The sequence below is a fragment of the Tamandua tetradactyla genome, chromosome 14, assembly GCF_023851605.1.
Source record: "Tamandua tetradactyla isolate mTamTet1 chromosome 14, mTamTet1.pri, whole genome shotgun sequence".
NCBI classification, from domain to species: Eukaryota; Metazoa; Chordata; class Mammalia; order Pilosa; family Myrmecophagidae; genus Tamandua; species Tamandua tetradactyla.
In genome coordinates this window covers 84,854,848-84,876,773 of record NC_135340.1, presented here as the reverse complement: position 1 = coordinate 84,876,773, position 21,926 = coordinate 84,854,848, and the positions used below count along the sequence as shown (strand labels likewise).

The window sequence follows — 21,926 nt, the reverse complement described above, 5'->3', positions numbered from 1 at the left end:
CTAGGGCAATTTATAAGATTCCACAAGGGTTCCAGGCACTAGAGCAACTTGCCAGAAACCTACAACCTCCAGATGGATCCCTGTCCAGATAAGTCCTGAAACCTAGCCCAGCCTCTCCAGAACATCAGATAGTTCCATCTCCCGACCCCACATTAGTGACAGACCCTTCCAATATCAAAAATTTAGACTGCCATAGCCCAAAGGACCCCACTGAGAAGTATGGAAACATCAAAGTTGGTGGTGGAATTATACATAGAAGATAGGACTTAACAAACGAATATGAATTATGAATCATTAAATTGATATCTCTTTTAGTCTTCAGTATTTTAGAGCAGCTAGAAGTAAAAACCTAAAATTGTGAAACTGTAACCCGTGTCAAAGTCTGAAATATGTTCTACAATTAATTGTGGTGCTGTGCTTGGAAATTTATAGCTTTTTTGTATATATGTTGTTGTTCACAAAAAAAAGAAGGGAAAAAAAGTCGATTGTGACAATAAAAAAGTATTTAAGCCCTCCAGCCTCCTATATTCTGGAGCAGCTAGAAGGAAAAATATGAGTGGATCGATATGGTAGCCCATGACAAACTCTGGGATCTATCCTGTAACCACTTTTTGAAGAGTGCTTTGAAAACGACTGCTTTTTTATTTCTTTACTTTGTATATATGTTAAACTATACAATAAAAAACGTTAAAAACGTAAACTCTAGTACATACGCTAGAAAAAGCCAGCATAGATTCTTATGTTTGCACACAGTCTGCTTACTCTAGCCTGTCACAGAACCAAAATTTAATAATTTACCTGGAAAGATACTGGGAAGGGTCTAGAAAAGCCTGGGTTTAAGTGGCGGTCCTCTTCCTAACTTGCTCTGAATCCTCACTAATCCATTAATTTCTCTGTTTCAGTTTCTTCATAAGCCAAATAAGGATAGTGTAGCTACTTTACTCAGTTACAGTCCAAACATAGCCGAGGGATAACATGGGGGAAAATGGGGATGGCTCTCTTGGGAAATGTAAATGCAAGTGCTTTGACTCTGAGCCCGTCTTGCATCTTGGTGCATCAGGCAGACAAAGCATTGAAACATTTTACTTGGGCTTCCAGAGGAGCAGGGAAACTTCCCATTTGCCTTTTTCAGTCAATTTGTCCCAGCTATTGTGCTCTGCAACATTCTGAATTACCTTCAAAAACAAAAGTTAAAAGGGAGAAGAAACAAAGGGTGTGCAGAAGCTTCACTCAGTACGTGTGCTTGTAGTAAAAATTCATCCTCTAATTTTATCCCATGTATAGTTTTCGCTACCAATATAAAGATTGGTTATACATTTTGTTGCTGAGACAAGGTAAAAATATATTTTATTCACAGTTTTTAGATAACTTTTCTGAAATTTTAATTATGGTTTAATCAGAGCTTTATGTTCATTGACTAAGTATATAGTTACATTATTTTGCTACAGCTAGTCATAATTGAATCAGTATGTTTGAGAATTTTAAACAATACATATTTTCCAAATACCCTAAACTTGTTAAAAGGCTATATTGATTGTACCCTAAAGCAAGTTCTAATTTTGCCTGAACATTTTTCATTTCATTATTTGAATTCAGAAAACAAAAGCCACAAACTATGCTTTTAGCAATAAAATTGTACATTCTTTATCTATCTTTATTTTTGTAATACTGTTAAGGAAAAGTATGGAAATTTTACTGTTAATGAAAAGTATGTCAAGAGGACAACATAATATAAAATCACACTTAAAAAGCAAATTAATGTTTAAAAATACTTTAAAGTTTATACCTATATTTCAATTTCTCCCTCTAGTAACCTGCTCCTCAGATTTAATGGTAGTATATAAATCAGAACCTAAACATATTTCACTCCAGTAAGGCAGCAATTTAACAGAAACATGGTCTCTTACATCAAAGTAACCAACAATAGAGCGAAGAAAAAAAAAAACTATAGCAGAAAGTGATATAAAGTAAATGCCTTTTGGACTTTCCAGTGAATTATTTCCCAAAAAAGCAATTTAAGTAAATACCCTAGATGCTATGGTATACAAATATTTGCTTGTTATATGCCAACCAAGAAACTACAATTTCCTAACATATCAAATACCATAAAAAAGCTGAAAAAAAAAAAGCCTGCCTTATAAATCAGGAAATCCACCCACACAACTATACAATTAATCTAGAGATTCGATTATTAAATTCTAAGTTTTTGATTAATAGACTCAAAGGAGAGATCAAATAACAAATTATGCTGCAATTATTCTGTCAACCAAGAAAAGGTTGTTTTGTTTTAACATCTCTTAAAAAGGCTCTAATACTAACTAGAAATGGTTGACTAACTAGAAATGGCTCTAATACTAACTCTCAGAATTCTACAGATTCGGTGTCAGAAGCCTTGAGCTCCAGGCCTGCTTCAAACTAAAGCAGGCCACAATTTTATTTTACCTTCGACTGGTAGAAGGTCTTAAAAGAATCAGATGATCCAGCCCATGCTCATCTCTCCCCTCTCCCCTGAGCTCGATACTCCAACCACATTGGCCTAGACACATGTTCACTCCCATTTCAGGGCTTTTACTTCAGCAGTTTCTGCTGTCTAGAAGGTTGTTCTCCAAAATTTTCCCATGACTGGGTCCTTTCTGATATTAGCTCTTGGCTTAAATATCACCCATCCAGATAAGTCTTCCTACAGCACCTAGTTTGCATTCTTTACAGCACATATCTTTACTTCAGTATTTATTTCCTTAACTATGAGCTGTTTGTTCCACCAGTGTAAGCTCCAGGACTGCAGGGACTTCATCTGTCTTGTTCACTACAGGACCACATGTGCTTAGAACAGTCCTTGGCACATAGTAACAGTTAATGAGTATTTGGTCAGTGAATAAATGAATATACAACAAGACAAATAAAAAAAAAAAAAACCAAGCAATACTTGATACGAGATTTTTTATGGTAGCTAAATGCTGAATTTAGTTCTGGAATTTTAGATTTGGGAAAAAGTTTTACACAAACACATAGCCCAGACTGTAGCTCCCATACTTAATTTTTACTGTAAACAGAGTTCTCATCCATCTGAACACAGGTCTGATGAGGGCTGAACTGTCCACAAAACTGGGCATAGTGCCCTCCACACAGCACGCGCTCAGGACATGGACGCTCAACAAATGAATGGAGGGATACAGGCCAGGCACAATTCCCAGGCCCCTATTACTCTCTCCATGCTCCTCTGGCTGCTCTCTATACTGTCCCTGTCTCTCAGTAAACTCAGTACCCAGAACTAGACACAAAAATCCAAATATAGCACACTGAATGAAATCAAATCCTGATGCTATACCCTCCTAATACAGCCAGAGAAATAGACTTCATGTGGAAACTAGATCTCCTACACCCCATAAAAAAAGAAGCGTGCTAATGTTTACCTGTTCATAACCAATTCTGCTGAGGATTTTAAACGTGGTTTATACAGAAAGAATTTTTATTAAAATAAAATATTAGAAAGATGTCTTGGCACTTCAAAATTATTTTTTCGCTGAAAGGAGAGCGTGTTAAAATACTTAGATTCAGCAAATTCTTACTTGAAATATTACCATAATGTATTGATTTTTACCAGACTCAATTGACTGAAAAGTTGTTTGTATAGCAATATTGGTCAAACCAATATACTAGAACAATTTTGTAACCCATAGTAATCAAGTGCATTTCTGAAGTATAATTATATTGTCATAAAAGAAGAGCCAAGATTCCCTTTTCTAAGCAATAAAATAATAGGGGCTATAAACTAGGAAGTAGAAAAGGCTAAATAAATGAGATTTTTTTAAATGAAATTTAGTGTCTTTCAAAAATACCACTGAGCTTTCTCTTCCTTCCCTTAAGCCAAGGTTAGCAGTAAATGATCAATATTTCAATCTCAATAAACTATTTCAATAATAGTTAATGCAGGTGGAAACAGAGTCTGAAAATCTCTGCTCAGCGACCTGTGACACCCTGTCATGTTAGCTGGATGCCAATAATCCATCACTGCCATAATGGATATGAACATATGTGAAGTTATAGGAACACGGTTAGCGGTGGGAGGTAGAGAGGAAAGCAAAGGTGGGAAAGGTGTGTAGAAAATAACAAGCTCAGGTCCATTCTTTCAATTCTAATCAATACTATACACATTACTGGATGAAACAAACCTATAATGGTTTGAGATGCTGAGAGAGGGAGAGAAGGAAACATACATAATTAATTTTATTTGATAAACATTGATTTTCTGAAAATATAAATATCCTTGCTTGTCACATGATACTGTAATGCAACCTAGCCATACATGAGTATTTAATTTTGCATTAAGATGACGTCTTATTTGTTGTTTAAAATATGATTCTGGGTACAAGGAAAATGTTCTTCATTTGATTGGAAATTTAAAGTTAAACTAAATCCAGCAATCACCCTAGCTTTTGGGTCAATAATAAAACCACTTAAAACCTAATCTTAATTTAGAAAGAAGATATACTTCAGGGAAAGTTAAAGGGGTGGGGTTATACCTGCTACTTCCGGTTCTGGTTTGATATCTTCAGGTGGGCTGGAGAAAGGGGAAGTTGAAGTTTCTTGGTACTAGGTGGTTCTCAATATTTTCACCATCAAGGACCCTTTTTATTATGTATTCCACTCAAAAATCTCAAGTTTTTAAATATTTTCTCTACCAAACTGCATTTAATTTGGAGACAATGCATGCATTTTCTGATTTTATATACTGGCCCTCAGAATTTCTAATTCTCATGCAATAAATCACATTACTCTGATGAGGAAATGCAAGTCTGGTCCCAGATAAACAAACGTAATGCTTGAGTCGGCCTGTACAGCCATGTCACAAGGGCAGATTTGTATTAACAGCTCATGTGACTTTAATTACCACCTCCAAAGACTGTCTCCACCTCAATACCCAAAAATAGCTCTTAAAATAGATGAGACCCACACCTTTGAGAATTACTATTCCTTCCATCTTCTTGCTGTCTCTAAATATGGTCAAACAAATTCTTATATAATGGTATACATCCAATCCTCAAAACATCAGATAACCAGAACATACCATAACCGTTACATCACTGAGAAAATTCTGCCCTAAATCCAGTCCTCTCAACTGGAATGTAGGAAGTAGCTAAAGATTGAAAATTCACTACTGTTTTAAATACTTGGAGACAAAAATAAAAACACAAGGGCAAGAAGCTAATGATTTGAGTCTTAGCTTGAATAACTTACATTAAGGGGAAAAAATATATAAAAGATGGCCCTTAAGTGCTTGTTGGTTGACTTACTTAGCATGAGTTAATTATTATTTCACTTATGGTCCCTATGTTTGAGTGCCTCTATCAAGCAATGTGCCAAGGAAACAAAAAGCCTGAATAAGTAAACTTCAGAATCATATAATAATTCCAAAGTAACTGAACCTGTAAATCACTTTCATTTCAAAGTGACAACCATTCATAAGAAGAGGATAGTAAGTTGAGTCAATGGATGCTAAGTACTTCAAGTTTGAACATGTTAATGGAAATCATTCAAATGTATGCCTATAGTTTGAAAATTCCTATTCTTACAGGACTAACTAGCCTACAGAATTATGCAGCCTGCTGTAATCATCTAAAACTACCTAGAGATGGGGAGGATCCAATTAAAAAGCCCTACTAAAACCTGACTGAAAAAAACCTCCACTCAACTAATTTTCATTTCAACCCACATGTACTAAATGTCTATTCTATCCCTAGGACTATGGGTACACTGGAAACACTAGAGTGAAGAGAAAAGAGATGCTGTGCAGAGAGTTCTGGCTTTGTCATTTTATGGCAGCACAAATGTGAGCCCTTGGTTTTTCAGTTTACCATGGATGGGTTTCAGTTTACCATGGATGGGTTCATTTTACCATGGTAAAATGGGTTTACCATGAATACCAACTGTCCAAAAGCAATTTTAAAATAAAATGTGATAAAATGAAAATATTTTGAAACCTTTAGTCACTCTGTATATAATATATAATAAGATACGCCTTATTAAACATGAAACGCAGAAACGTGTTGAGTGGACCACGAAGGCTCAGCAGGTAGAGTTCTCGCCTGCCATGCCAGAGACCCGGGTTCATTTCCCGGTGTCTGCCCATGCAAAAAAAAGAAAAAAGAAATAAAATGTGTCATAATATAAATGCAGAATTATCAAAGTAAATTCTCCACAACTCTAGTTCTGTAAGATATTTATACATGTTTCTGTGATCAAATAAGGGTTTACAAAACAGTTAAATGTTAGCTAAATCATAAAACTAAACAGATTTTTCTATTATTACCAGTCACAAACATTTAATAACTGTCAGGTATAGTACTGGACTTTTTATATGGATTATCTCATTTAACTTCACAGAAATCTTATAAAGTAGACAGTATTATTGTCTTCACCATTTGAAATTGAGGCAGGAGACATTACATAACTTGCCCAAGGTCACATAGCTAGTTGGTGGGAGATGAAGGATTCAAACTCAGAGCCCCAAACTTAACCACAACACATGCTATCTTCTACTTTCTAAAAGTTTTTGAAATTCATTGTGAATATCTCAGAAAGGAAAAAAAACACAGATTAACTTTTTTGGAGCAATTTATAGAGGACGCCTTGGAAAATGGAGCATTAATGAAAGTTCATCCATTCCATTCCTTTTTCCTAAAGTTGTCTTTTTCCTAGGCTTGGGGTATATTTAGTATAAACTATTTCCTTTAAGATCCATTTAACCCAAACTAGTAATCCCGGAAATAGTAACTTAAAATTACCTTCCTAGGTCAATCCCACTTTCCTGTACAGAACAACAGCTCAGTAGTGGACAAGAAGATTTCACATTTTCATTTGATTTAAATGTCTGGGGCCAGAATCTTATGTTGTATAACTGGGGAGAATATCTAGACTTAACGGATACAAATGTGATCAACTATTAAGTAATACATATTGCAGTTACTCACAATATCATGGCCCTTGAAATTTATAGCACTCCATTAAATGGAGCAAATAACACTGAAATATTAAACTTCTACTTTGCATTTATTAGCTTTATTACACTTTATAAGAAAGAAGTTAAATAGGCCCATTAGGCAGTTTTGTTACCAGTAAATGGATTTCCAAATATTTTCTTTATCTAGTTTATATAGCATAGCCTGTACTGTGATAATTTTGTTTTGAAAAGTCACAAATTTTATAGTCTATACCATTAAGGCAAACTTAGTGTAGGAGAAACTCAATCATAACACATTAAACAATGTTTTATAGAACCTTTAGTAGGTTCTCCTTTCTTGATGATTCTGCATTTCTTTGCTAAACTAAAAGCAGGGATAGAAGAACCACCACAAAGCAAGCTGAAGCCCAGGCACAGATGAAGGTCAGTAATCAGTGAGACGTGGTTATACAATTTGGTGTCTTCATGTTTCTTTTCCCCTAAAAATTCATATAGGTAATATAATAAATGAGATCTCTCATTTTCATAAGAAATCTATTATATAAATAAAGTACTAAAATGACCATGATACTGCCGTTCATTCTTCATAAGCAAGTGCTGTCAAGAACATAATAAACCTTACACATTACTAACAAGCATTAGAAATGGCAGAGAAATGAACTCAAGATAAGTCACTCTAGTGCTCTAGCAAAGTAAAGAACTTCTGCTAAGGAAATGTGGAAGAATGTACCCTTGGACACTGTGACCCTAAGGAAAGGAGAAATTCCAGCCATACTTCCTAGCTAAAAACAATATTAACATAATTTTTTGTGGTAATTTTTCCTTGGAAGACGGGCATGTTATTTCTACTTTCCTGTACAGACCTTTTTTTTTGTAAACCTACGTTCTCAGACAAAAGATAAAAATTTTAACATCTAAAGGTCTCTCTCTCTCTTAAGCCAGCTGAGCAAGTGAACTCACTGCCCTCCCTCCTACATAGGATGTGACTCCCGGGGGTGTAAATCTCCTTGGCAACATGGGACAGAACTCCCAGGATGAGCCAAGACACGGCATCATGTAACGGAGAAAACATTCTTGACCATAAAGGTGAGGAGAGAAATGAGACAAAATGAAGTTTTGTCCGAGAGATTTCAAACAGAGTTGAGAGGTTATCCTGGAGGTTATTCTTATGTATTATATAGATGTCTCTTTTTAGTATATGGTATGGAGTGGCTAGAGGGAAGTACCTGAAACTGTAGACCTGTGTTCCAGTAGTCTTGATTCTTAAAGATGACTGTATAACAATATAACTTTTACAATGTGACTGTATGATTGTGAAAACCTTGTGTCTGATGCTCCTTTTATGTAGGGTATGGACAGATGAATAAAAAAATATGGATAATAAATAAATAAATTATAGGGGAATAAGGAGAAAAATAAATTGGGTAGATTGAAATACAAGTGGTCAATGAGAGGGAGTTCTAAGGGGTATAGGGATAGGTGAGTTTTTTCTTTTCATTTCTTTTTCTGGAGTGATGCAAATGATCTAAAAATAACCATGGTGATGAATACAAAACTATGTGATGATACCGTTAGCCACTGATTGTATACCATATATGGACTGTATTGTATGTGTGTGAAGATTTGTCAATAAAATTTTTTTTAAAAATATTAACATCTAAGATATTATCTCTAATAAAAATGATTTTCTGGGGTTTGGTGGTCTTATGTCTTCTCCATTCTAGAATAAACTAGGATAGTAAATCTACAATAAGGCCTTCAATTAAAAGACAGAAACATATTTGAGAGTTAAACATTGAATGAAATAACAGATAAGAAGGTAGGTTAGGAGTTTAAAGAAATATTTTTGGATTCTAATTGAAGGCATTAGAAGGAATCCAAAGAGTTGCTAGAAAATTTCCTGTTATTTTATCTGGCTATCCACATGAGAGCATTAAGAAGTAGAGAGGTTAAGGCTTTGAAAACTGTCCCCTCCAGAGAATTTAAGAAAAGCAAATCAGGGTGTATATGTTCCTTTTTCTTCTAAAGATATCTGAACCTAAGAGCCTGCAGAACAATATAAAACTTCAAGTCAGATAAAGGTAAGAAGGAGAAGACTAAGATGAAGAATGGTTACTTATTAAATACTGGGGGCTGCATGGGAAAGAACGCTAGTGTGATCAAGGGAAGGAGAATGATAGCCTGAAAGCACATTAGACAAATTAGGCATCAAACATGTTAAGGACAAGGCTTAAAGGACATATTGGAATATGTGATTACCTAACTGTCTGAATTATCAGAATGAAAGCAACTAATTTTCTGACAACAATACTCAGTCATCTGTGAGAAGAAATAATCCAAATATGTGAACATAAGTTCTTACAGGACTAGAATTGGGAAAAAAGGACTTGCATCCTGGTCTTATCTACACAGAGACTTGAAACCCTGAATGGGTGACTGGACCAGATGACTTCAGAAGAGCTTTTAATTCTGGGAAACCTAATTCTACGCCAAAACTCCAACTGCGTGTTAGGGATATGCTCAAGTTTTAGGATGTGATGACCCTTCCTTCATGGCCACAGGGCAATTTTTCTCAGGATTCACATGATCAAGTCAGAGTTTAAGGATCTAAGAACAGGAATAATCAATTAGAAAACAAATGAATTATTTTATAACTTTGAAAATATATATTAATATCAGACTTCCGGAGAAGATGGCGGCTTAGTAAGACGCGCGGGTCTTAGTTCCTCCTCCAGAACAGCAACTAAAGAAACAGAAACAATATGAAACAGCTCCCGGAGCCATGGCAGAGACCAAAAAGACAGCATACCCCATTCTGGAACGGCTGAACGGGCAGGGAGAATCCGCTGCGGTGAGATACCCGAGGGGCGCGCATTTTCCCGGCCGGGGCAGCTGGCGACTGGGGTCCCCTCCACGCACGTGGCTCCCCGGTCTGACTGGGAACGTTGGATAGCGGGGCCCTCCCGCCACGCTTGGCGCCTCGGGCCAGCTGGGCAATACCCCTCCACGCGTGGTTTCCCGGGCCGACTGCGAGATTGGGATTGGCAAGTTAAAGGAGCCACAGCATCTTTTACTGGTGGGACCCGCAGACAGACGAGCGCCACCTACTGGGCAGGAAAAGAAAAACAGAGCCCAGAGATTTCACAGAAAAACCTTTCAACCAGCCGGGTCCCACACCCAGGGAAATCTGATCAAATGCCCAGACACCAGCAGAAAATAATGGATGACGCTCGGAAAATTGAAGATATGGCCCAGTCAAAGGAACAAACCAATAGTTCAAATGAGATACAGGAGCTGAGACAACTAATGCTGAATATACGAACAGAAATGGAAAAACTCTTCAAAAATGAAATCGATAAATTGAGGGAGGACATGAAGAAGACATGGGCTGAACAAAAAGAAGAAATAGAAAATCTGAAAAAACAAATCACAGAACTTATGGGAGTGAAGGACAAAGAAGAAAAAATGGAAAAAACAATGGATACCTACAATGGTAGATCTAAAGAGACAGAAGCTACAATTAGTGAACTGGAGGATGGAACATCTGAATTCCAAAAAGAAACAGAAACTATAGGGAAAAGAATGGAAAAACTTGAGCAGGGGATCAGGGAACTGAATGACAATATGAACCGCACAAATATACGTGCTGTGGGTGTCCCAGAAGGAGAAGAGAAGGGAAAAGGAGGAGAAAAACTAATGGAAGAAATTATCACTGAAAATTTCCCAACTCTTATGAAAGACCTAAATTTAAAGATCCAAGAAGTGCAGCACACCCCAAAGAGAATAGACCCAAATAGGCATTCTCCAAGACACTTACTAGTTAGAATGTCAGAGGTCAAAGAGAAAGAGAGGATCTTGAAAGCAGCAAGAGAAAAACAATCTGTCACATACAAGGGAAACCCAATAAGACTATGTGTAGATTTCTCAGCAGAAACGATGGAAGCTAGAAGACAGTGGGATGATATATTTAAATTACTAAAAGAGAAAAACTGCCAACCAAGACTTCTATATCCAGCAAAATTGTCCTTCAAAAATGAAGGAGAAATTAAAACATTCTCAGACAAAAAGTCACTGAGAGAATTTGTGACCAAGAGACCAGCTCTGCAAGAAATACTAAAGGGAGCACTAGAGTCAGATATGAAAAGACAGAAGAGAGAGGTATGGAGTAAAATGTAGAAAGAAGGAAAATCAGATATGATATATATAATACAAAAGCCAAAAGGGTAGAGGAAAATATTATCCAAACAGTAATAACACTAAAAGTTAATGGACTGAATTTCCCAATCAAAAGACATAGACTGGCAGAATGGATTACGACCCAGCAATACCACTGCTAGGTGTCTACTCAAAGGACTTAAGGGCAAAGACACAGACGGACATTTGCACACCAGTGTTTATAGCAGCATTATCTACAATTGCAAAGAGATGGAAACAGCCAAAATGTCCATCAATAGACGAGTGGCTAAACAAACTGTGGCGTATAACTACGATGGAATATTATGCAGCTTTAAGACAGAATAAACTTATGAAGCATGTAATAACATGGATGAACCTAGAGAACATTATGCTGAGTGAGTCTAGCCAAAAACTAAAGGACAAATACTGTATGGTCCCACTGATGTGAACCGACATTCGAGAATCAGCTTGGAATATATCATTGGTAACAGAGACCAGCAGGAGTTAGAAACAGGGTAAAATAATGGGTAATTGGAGCTGAAGGGATACAGACTGTGCAACAGGACTAGATACAAAAACTCAAAAATGGACAGCACAATAATACCTAAGTGTAATGTAACTATGTTGGAACACTGAATGAAGCTGCACCTGAAATATAGTTTTTTGTTTGTTTGTTTGTTTGTATCTTTTGTTTTTGTTTTTTTCTTTTTCCTTTTTTATATATATATATTTTTATTAGTATTATTATTTTAATTCTCTTCTCTATATTAACATTCTATATCTTTTTCTGATGTTCTGCTAGTTCTTTTCCTAAATCGATGCAAATGTACTAAGAAATGATGATCATACATCTATGTGATGATACTAAGAATTACTGAGTGCATGTGTAGAATGGAATGATTTCTAAATGTTGTGTTAATTTCTTTTCTTTTTTTGATTAATAAAAAAAATTAAAAATATATATATATATTAATATCAATGCTAAAATATCTAAGGTAAAACAATCATAATGATGCAAGATTAGTACATATATGGAAAACAGCTCTCTGGAGGAAAGCTTTATTACTCCCTCAGGGCTTTCTTACATATGGATTTTTTAATTCCTAATGGAATATTTTTCATACATCATTGCAGACTATTAAGTACCAGATATTACATTATGTAGTTTAAACTTTGCACTACTGCATGAGAAAGACTTCCCTGTCGAGAAAACTGTAATTTGCTCTCAGCATTTTTTAATATAAAAATGAACTCTCCTTTAGGGTAAGATCACTACAACCGGAATTTGGGAGAACTTTATAACTTAACATATTCATCAATGTGTAGATACTCTCTCAGGGGAGCAGGGTGAGGAGAGAAGAAAATACAACAAGAAGAAGGTTTTTTAATAACTTATAGTGTCGACACAGGGCAAAGCAATGGTGTTTATAAGGTTTGGCTTCCACTGGGCATAGCTGTAAATAGGCAGGGGACTAGCACAGGGTGCCAAATTAAAAAAAATAATGGTGTTAAAGAGCAAGCGAAAAAAATGCATTAAACTTCAGGCCAGTTAAAAGTACACTTGCTAATGGTGGACTGTTAACTGCTCACCCAGGAAAGATACAGACTCAGAAATATTAAAAAAGCAATACAAATGCACTTTTCCAAGCAGTTCCTGAGAAATCTGGAGTCAAAATAAAATCTAAGCACTAGTGGTCATTTAAAATTCTTTGCCACAGAAAACCTGGATACTTTTTAAACTTAAAACCCAGCATTTGGCAAAGCACACAGGAAGTTTAAACAAAAGTGACCACTTACTTGTAGACTGTACCTCCATTGCCATGACCAAGGGTGTCTCGGTATCGTATGTCTTGTTCATTCATCTCCACAAGAAAGAAAGAAAAACAAAAAGGGTGTCATGCTGTGGATGGAAATGTCAAGGAAAAGCAACTCTGGGCCATAAACAACATGCAGTCTGGGTCATTTCAAGTTCAGCTGCAAGAACGAGAAGATCAATACAACATTTGCTGTCCAATTTATAAAAGACGATACCAAGGGACAAAGTGATGGAAAGTTTAATGACAATTTGTTTGCTTGGGCCATTTCATTAAAGTTTGATAAAAGGTGTCAAAATGGAGTGATATAACATAGCTCAAAAGGGTCAGGTCAGAGATACTGATAAGAAAACAGTCTCCACTATAGCATATAACAATGTCAAATAGCACCAAACGTAACCAAAGTCAAAACTGGAAAGACAACACATGCGCGCCCCCCTCCCCCCAGTAATCTAATGCACGGCCTGTAAATAAATTGGCCCTTGAAAACTCCTCACATGATCTATAATTAACATTTAACAAACAACTGAATAATGTTTATGATTTTCCAAGTACAGATACAGCTTTTCTTTGCAAATGATAAACTGTTACACAGTAATAACTGGATAGAAATCACGTTACACTGACAGAAGAATGCCAAATCTATGCATTTTAAAATGCACATATAGTCAAACATTATAAAGCATAAATGGAAAACATACAGACATATAATTTTTATAAAGTCATTTTATAATTTAACATAGAAAAAGTATTCATATTTTTCTGATTTTATAAAACCTATTATAACACAGTACTACTTTCTTTATATCATGAATAGTAGCACAAATAAAACATTACTTTAGCACACACAAACTGTTCTAAAATTCTCTAAAAAATTATTTATCAAATGACTTTAAGACTAGTCAGATTTTATTTGATGCATCCAGTAATATTCTACAAACTGGTTCAGTCGCTTAAAAATTAACTGCCAATTTTATTCACTAAGAGAATTCAATAAAGGTGCTATTTTCCATATAGCTAAAGCTTGGGAAAAACCATAGTAAGACCTGAAAAAAATCAATTTCCAGGGAATTACACCACCTTGTATGGGTAGAAAATGGATGGAGTTTTTAATTTAATATCATCTGGAAAAAAAACAGTTTGCTTCCAGACCATTATAGTAAAGCTTTAAATATTTTTGCTCTACTCTAAAGTTTCACCAATTGACTAAAGCAAGGCTTCATTTATCAAGGAAATTATTTTTCTTCTATACATTCCTGAGGGTGAGGCTTCAGAGAGCTGAATTAGGAATACAGTGCAGGCAACAGAAAAAGCTTCCCTTCCAAGCCACTGCACCAATCCCTGAAAAGGTTATTGACAAATTAACATATAAAGGCCAATTCAGCACCCAGTTTAACTGTAGTACAATCTGACTGATGCAATTTACAATCAGCTAATCATTATATTTAGTATCAGCGGAGAAATGACAAAAAGTCAGAGGAACTGACAACTATATTTCTATTTGAGGGAAATTCTATACTTCACTACATTTATATTATTAATACACAGGGAAAAACATATTTTAACCTGTATAAAAGATATGGAATGAAGAAAAGAAAACCTCATTAATATGGACCAAATGAAGGTAAAAGCAAGTGTGAATTTTTAAATGGCACAAACTAACAGAGTTATTTGGTTTACTTTGATCAATGGGTATTAAGGATACATAAATAGCAGTATCTGCTGGCAAGTATAAATAGGCCAATTCCTTTAAAACACGTCTTTAGTTAGTCTAAACATGTCTTCTACAACCTAATTTGTACCACTGATTTGCCTAACAATCTGTACCCCCATCAGGGCTCAAGTTAATTTCTTGGACCAAAAATCTCATTCAAGTTCACAATTTCTGAATTTGTGCCACGGAGGTTTAAAGGTAAGCAGGATGTAACTACGTTCCACACTCCAGAATCTAGACTCCAAAGGAGCTGCTGTCTGTGGTCATATTCCCTCCACCATTCACTTCATCAGGCCTTCACCCCCTACCTGATTCCCATTCAGATAAGACGAGGTAAGGCCCTAGGTAAAAGGACCAGTAGTTTCTTTCCCAGGATATCTCCACATCAAGGGACAGAGATATATACATATTAATTAATACACAGCATAGACTTAGGAGTTTGGAAGGTGCTTAACTTTGTGGTATTCTATTGGAGGAAGAGAAGACAAAGGAGTAGATATGGCACATCTCTGAGCAACTTCGACCACTGTAATTCTGACATCTAGTTTTTTCACCCTATTACCCTCCCAGCTGAAAAGGAAGTGGCGCAGCTACCCACCCAGCAATCTTAGCACTCCAGAGTGGTAGACATCCAACATAGCCTCAGGAGAGGCAGGAGTGTACAGGGGGAAGCGTATGTAAATTCAAGGATAGAAAAATCAAGACATAACTTTGAAATCTCTCAGATAATGAATAAGATTGTAAGAGTCTCACAAGATAAAAATGGTTCTGTCATTTAAAAAGAAAGCATCCATTTTAAAAATGAGTTTCAACAATGTTTTCAAGTTTGATCAACCTTTGCCAGGTCTATTAACCAAATGATAGTTTTTTTATATCAAACAAAATCAGATTATTCCTCTTTTTGCTATCTGAATTTTAAAATTTTTATATAGCATACAAATATTATGTAAAAAAAAGTTACAAAAAGGGGACCTGTTAGCACCAAGCTCAAGAACTGATTTCAAAAAACGTTTTGAGAATCTCCTATCTCTGATCAAAATGTGTCATTTTAAATGATTTTAACTATAAAAAAAATTAAAGGGGTCAACAAACAGCTAATAATATTTTTGCCTTTGCAGTTTAGATGAACATGTTTATTCAACTTTTCAAACTGAAACAAAACTCATGATAAAAATGATGAATTTATAGTCTACTGAGTACAAAATCATAAAAATCACAGAATTTTATAGCATTTTAAGACCATTTAGCTCAACTTGCTTAGGTTATATAACTAGTCGAGGCTAGAATCCAGATTTTGGTACTCCAATTCAATGCACCATAGTAGTAGTTTATCTTAAGTGAAAAAAAATCAAACACATACTATTTACCAACGACCACAGGAAGAGAAAGAACCAACTGAAGGCAACTTGCAAGTTAAAAGCAATTTCATTATTTGTTTTTAAAAAAAATGTTTTTTTTAAAAAAACCATATAGCTCTTAAGATTGAAAGGAGGTGAAATAAAATTTTACTCCATAAAGATACCAAATAATTTTTAAATATAGTTGTTTCCTTGTTTGTTTTGTTACATGCTGTATTGTAGGGGTAATATTTCATTCTTTCTCCATGTGACCATCCAGTTATTGCAGCACCATTTGTTGAATTTTTTTTTTTTGGGGGGGAGGAATCGAACCTGGGTCTCCAGCATGGCAGGCAATAATTCTACCGCTAAACTACCCTTGAAGCCATTTCCTTGTTTTGACAAAAAAAGGGGGAGGCAGAATAATAGATGTGGGGGAGGATAAAAGAAAGTCATGAGAGTCACAATTATGTGTCAACTTGCCAAGACAACAAATGGCCTTGGAGGAACGTCTGCATTGGGTTCTGCACCTGCTGAAAGAGAAGCAGAAGCCATGGAAAGATGCAAAGACACAGGGACAGAAAGATTGTTTTTGTGTAGAGGGGAGGGTCACATGGTTTGGACTTATCTACATAGTCTCATTTATGTTTCAATCTTCCCATGGGATCCAAGACGACTAAAGAGTTACACATACTGGGGATGGCACCGTTTTTACAGCTAGTTCTAGTGTAAAATAGCTATTGTTTTTCCTAAACACAAAAACTTTTTCTAAAGGTACTGAAGTACTCAAAATAACAGCCAAAGAAAGCTGTAGCAGAATCAGAATTAATTCTGCATCTTTGACTTTTCAGAACATTTATATTTGACTTATCAGGAGGGGGGAAATATTATTACCCTATCCTACCTAATCTACAAACACAAATAAAAGGAAAAATAACTTCAGAAAAAAAAAAGGTCAAAGTCATACATCCTTGAAATAACTGTGTGCCCTTTTTTTTTTTTCTTTAAATTGACCCATTGGATTACTTCTAATCAGTTTCATAAAAAGGGCCAGTGTTAAACAGATGATACTGCACCAGAAATGAAGCGGGAAAAACATCCAGAAAACACATCAGTGATACAGATTTATAGCTCTCAATAAAACATGCCAAAAACACCTTATGATTGATTTTTTTTACTAGAAAAATGGAATCTTCCATCACAAAGAGATAACAGGAAAACAATGTCTCCATTCCAAAAACTAAATGTTAAACTTTCCAAAAAGTGTTTGATTTAGCATAATATTAACAGAATTAATGGGGAAATGACATGGAATTCAATTATGGATCAGCAAAGAAAACATTCTCTGTTTATTGTCTGCCTGTCTTAGGAAGAATCAGTGCCTATTGCTTGTAAATCATTAAAATAAAAATGCTCAATTAATCCTTATTTTATATGTAAAGGTCTGACAGAAACTAGTCCTATCACTAGACCTTTGCTTCACAAATCGAAGCAATAATGGTTTCAGAAAGCAGTCACACTCCATGAGCAGACAATTGGAGAGATTTAGTAAATCCCACTTTATAGAGCAGAGACTAATCGGAAAACACAAGCCAGTCAAATGTTCCTTATGAACTGTTGACACTATATCAATGCTGAATCAATTGGTGGCATTTACTCTGAGTGACAGAAAAGAAATAAATATTTATATCACATAACCTATATCAATGAACCCAGGCAGAAAGCTATTTCTAACCTGTCAATATTTGATTATCTTGAAGAATCATGTCTCTTTCTTTTAATGATTAATATGAATTTCTTATTAAATCTAAGTGGAGGCTACTGGAAAGGCAAATCATTATTAATGCTTGAGAGCATAAACCACTAAAATAAAAAACTATGCTCAAGTGTTAAAGTATCATTAAATGTGACTTACATCTTCCATATCAAGTGGTGTCAGTGTTCAGCCCAGAAACTTAGTGATACCCACAGCTGTGCACATTACCTCACTGTGACGTAACCTCACTCACTGTACAGCTACCCTTTAGCACTGAGGAAATGAGGAATAAGTAAAGTAAGGAGGTATTTTGAGTTTCCAAAGGTGGGTTTTCTTTATCCTTTGGGGGGGAGGGCAGTGAAAAGAAATAAAGGCTAAATCCTTAAAAGAAAGAAAATGTCATACCATTTAACGGAGAGTTATATTCCCAAGGGAAAGCAATAAACAAATTTTTTTTAAATAAACAATTTTAAGTGTTAAAAAATCACTGCCATGTGCTTGCTTCGGTGGCACATACTAAAATTAGAATGATACAGAGAAGACTAGCATGGCCCCTGCACAAGGATGACACGAAAATTTGTGAAGCATTCCATATAAAAAAAAAAAAATCATTACCATGACAATCTCCTACCGTAACTGGGACTGCTAAGATATTTACAATACTAGGTTTGTTGTCAAATGGTAGAAACATTTCAGAATGCTTTAAAAAAAAAAAAAACAGCTTAGAATGCTTATTTTTTGCAGTGGTAACAAAACAACATTTTACATTTTTGAAAGAGCTATCTATGACAAGTTATTTCCCATTGCCTCCATTGAACAAATGTAGTTAAGGCTTCTTAATTTATGTCAATTTGGAAATATATTTCCTAGCAAAAAGAACATAGGTGACTCTTATATAAATATAAATTACAATACGTAACTAGAATGCAAGTATGTTGAAGATTCATACATATCCCAGTCTCAATATTTCTGTTTTCAGGTGGGTCTTGCTTCATACTGGTTCTGAACACATCAGGGCACTGGGGGACACTTCAATCTAAACAAACCTTTGGCTGATTAAAGTTAAAAGTATTAGGTAAGTACTACCTAAAATTTGGAGACCATCAAGATTATGTATACAACACCAGATTCTCCTCAGCTGCATACAGAATATTTAAGGACTAGAATTCACACACTCTGGATAACTATCAGACACCAAGGCCAGATCAACTCAATTTTTTCCTAACTGTATTCAAAAGACTATGTAATAAATAAGCAAGGCTTCTAGAAGCACTACCGTACAGTTGCCATTTTCAGGCACGCACTTCTACTAGACCACAATGTTACAGGTGATATTAAAGGACAAGCATGAGGACCCAGCTTTGTCTTCTTGACATGCTCCACTACAAGCACTTGATTCATGAAATGCCAATGAGGCTTGGAGAGGTCAGTGTGTGAAGGCACTGAATAAGCATCTGAGATAATTAAGATTTTAGCCTTAGAAACATGGACGGGAAGTGAACAGCAGTTAAGAAAATCAATAAGAGTCTTTTATTTGCAGTGACACAGATGTCTCAGTCAATACAGCCTAATAGGCAGGCTTGATCGCAATGGACAGGTGCCTGCCTCCAAGGCTATCAAAGGGCTTCCACCATAACAAACATTAAAATGCATTTATGTAGCTATTGAGGAATTGAGGGTCCTGTAGGTAGCTTAATTTACCAGTGTGTTTTAAAATCACTATACTATTTCAGATGTGTCCATTTACTTGACTCAAAATTAGTAAGAAATAACTGGCCTGCAGGTTAGTTTGTCCCCCACTGGCTGGATTAGGTTATTCAGCTGTTACTCTGTTCCTCTAAAAAACCAATGCTAGTTTCAGGATAAAAGAAGGAGCAAGGGTAAGAAAGGAATAGTTTTTCCTTTTCTTCCCAAAAATAACAAAAGAAACAGTCACTTCAGAATGAAGAGCCTTTTCAACAACCCATGACTTGTCACATTTGTTCAGAACTGATTAATTTTTTTAAAACTGAGATAGCAGCAGGGTGTGTGCATGGTATTTCAATCTGCTGGGAGTAAAAGCCATTAGCATGGTTTGAAAAATGTGCTGCAAATTGTTCTGCCAATCAAATTAAGCCATGTAATTCATTTATGACAAGAAGACATTCACAGGCTCTTTATGTGTTTAATAAGTTTATGAATAAAAAACTGGACAGTAATGAGTTACTGCTATGTGAAAATCTTAATATATAATGATACCTACCTGGCCACTGGCTAATATTTTTTTCAGTTCAGCGGAAGACTTCTTTAAGCTGAAAATGGAAGACATACTTTTTAGTGGCAAGATCATCCGACACCTCTGAACACCACTGAAAGTTTCAGGCTATAACACATCTTTGCATTAAGGTGTAGGCATGGCTTTAAATCCTTCTACCTGAAAAAATTGTTTTCAAAAGTTACTTTTGCCAAATGTCAAAGACAATAAAGAGACTGTTACCCCATGAGTGATCCAAAGCAATAAAGAATCCTATGGTCAAAATGTAGCTACATTATTTTAGGAGAAGTTTTAGTAATTTTTTTTTTCCATCTGATTATCTTTTAGCTTAAGACCTCTGGTTCTGTTGCCTTTTGGTGGCTATTTTATATAGACTCTGTCATCTTCTAAACACAAAATACTTAATGCATTCTTAGATGTTCACAGCAAACAAAGATTATAGAACTTCAGAAGATCAAATAGATGGTCTGAGTCGTGGTCTTTTATCACAGTAAAGAGTTACAAGTTCAGCTTCCTGGGAAGCAAATGTGTAATAGAAATAAATTCCGGTACCACTAGCTATGTGATCTGGGGTAAATTACCTCCTTGCATCTCATTTTCCCCATTTTCTATAAAATGGAGGAAATAGCAATTTTTTTTTTGGTAACCAGAAAAATTAAATACTTACAAAAGCCTAGCACTGTATCTTGCACAAAGCAGGAGCTAAATAAATTTTAACTACCTTCTCTTTTGGTTCCACACTGCAGAAATGAGACCCAGCTTTCAGGGTTATCCATGAAATATTAAAATGTTCTTCTCTGGACATACATAGCTATGCAAACATTTATGTGCAAGAGTTTAGGGGACGTCCTTCCTGAAGAAGAGGAGACAACCAAGGGAAGCTCTGAAGCCCTTCTAGTTTCCTAATGAGTTACACCTGTCCACGCCCACCAGCCTAGTGGAGTAGTGTATAAACAGCACCCCCACCCAGCAATACTTTAATTTGAAGTTTAAAGCTTGTTAATTCCATAACTTACTCTACCCACTCTAACCCCTTCCCCAATCTACCAAATCAACTCTCCTCTCTTATGTTTTAAGAGGGTTATTAAGTAGACACCTTTCTTCCCGCCACAGGCTACCCCAAGAGTAGGAGCTCCCTGAGAACACAGACCACATCTCGTTCACTTCTATACACTCGAGCCTCGTCCATCTCTGCATCTAGCCCAGTAACGTGCCATGTGGGAAGTGTTCAATAAATGGCAGTGGTTGTTCTGGTTGTTCTGGTACACAGTGGTAGCAGTAGGAGCAACCCAGTTAGCCAGTAAAAACATGAGAAAGCAAAAGAACTCAGGATGTAATAGGAACCACACACACATTCCATTTGGTACCTTTAAAAAGTACCTGAGAAAAATTCCAAACTTCAAGTCTGACCACATCACTCTTTCAAGATAAAATTATTTTTTCTTAATATTTCTTAAACTTCTCTGGTCAAATGCAGACTATGGAGCCTCAGTTTCTACTTCCCTAGATTTTATAAAATGTGCCCTCAACCAAGGGTTTCAGATTTTAATAATATCCTTCCAAGTCTAAAAATTCATGCACTGAAGTCACACTTAAAAGTTTTAAAGAATGGGACCAAAGTGAAACATATAAAAAAATAAACAATTGCCTGCAATTAGTCCAGGTAACAAAAAAAGCAGCAGCTACATTTGTTGAGTGAAGACTGTATGCCAGGTACCATGCTAATTGCCTGGTTTATTATTCTAATTTGATCCTCACAGTCATCTTGTGGGTATAGTTACTATTCCCAACTTATGGAGGAAATTAAGGTTCAGACCTTGCTCAAGCCTCTCCCATACATACACTTTATTTTTTTCTGGAAAAATTAAGATCTTAGTATTTCTACAGATGACTTCTAATGTGGTGCTTGTAATT

General features: G+C 35.7%; 1 protein-coding gene and 1 non-coding gene across 12 annotated transcripts in view; one reads left to right on the top strand and one right to left on the bottom strand.

Moving 5' to 3' along the window:
• The window catches only part of MAP2K5 (mitogen-activated protein kinase kinase 5), a 318,144-nt gene that overhangs the window by 250,824 nt on the left and 45,394 nt on the right, over positions 1-21,926 (bottom strand). For all 11 annotated transcript variants that reach the window (XM_077128319.1, XM_077128315.1, XM_077128316.1 and 8 more), the window contains 2 exons: positions 20,001-20,049; positions 12,935-12,999 (listed from right to left, as the gene is read on the bottom strand). In XM_077128319.1, the coding sequence (XP_076984434.1) occupies positions 12,935-12,999; positions 20,001-20,049 (114 nt within the window). The remainder of the gene's footprint in view (positions 1-12,934; positions 13,000-20,000; positions 20,050-21,926) is intronic.
• On the top strand, positions 18,255-18,357 carry LOC143656601 (U6 spliceosomal RNA). Its single transcript, XR_013162518.1, has one exon. It is a non-coding gene; the product is annotated as a U6 spliceosomal RNA (small nuclear RNA).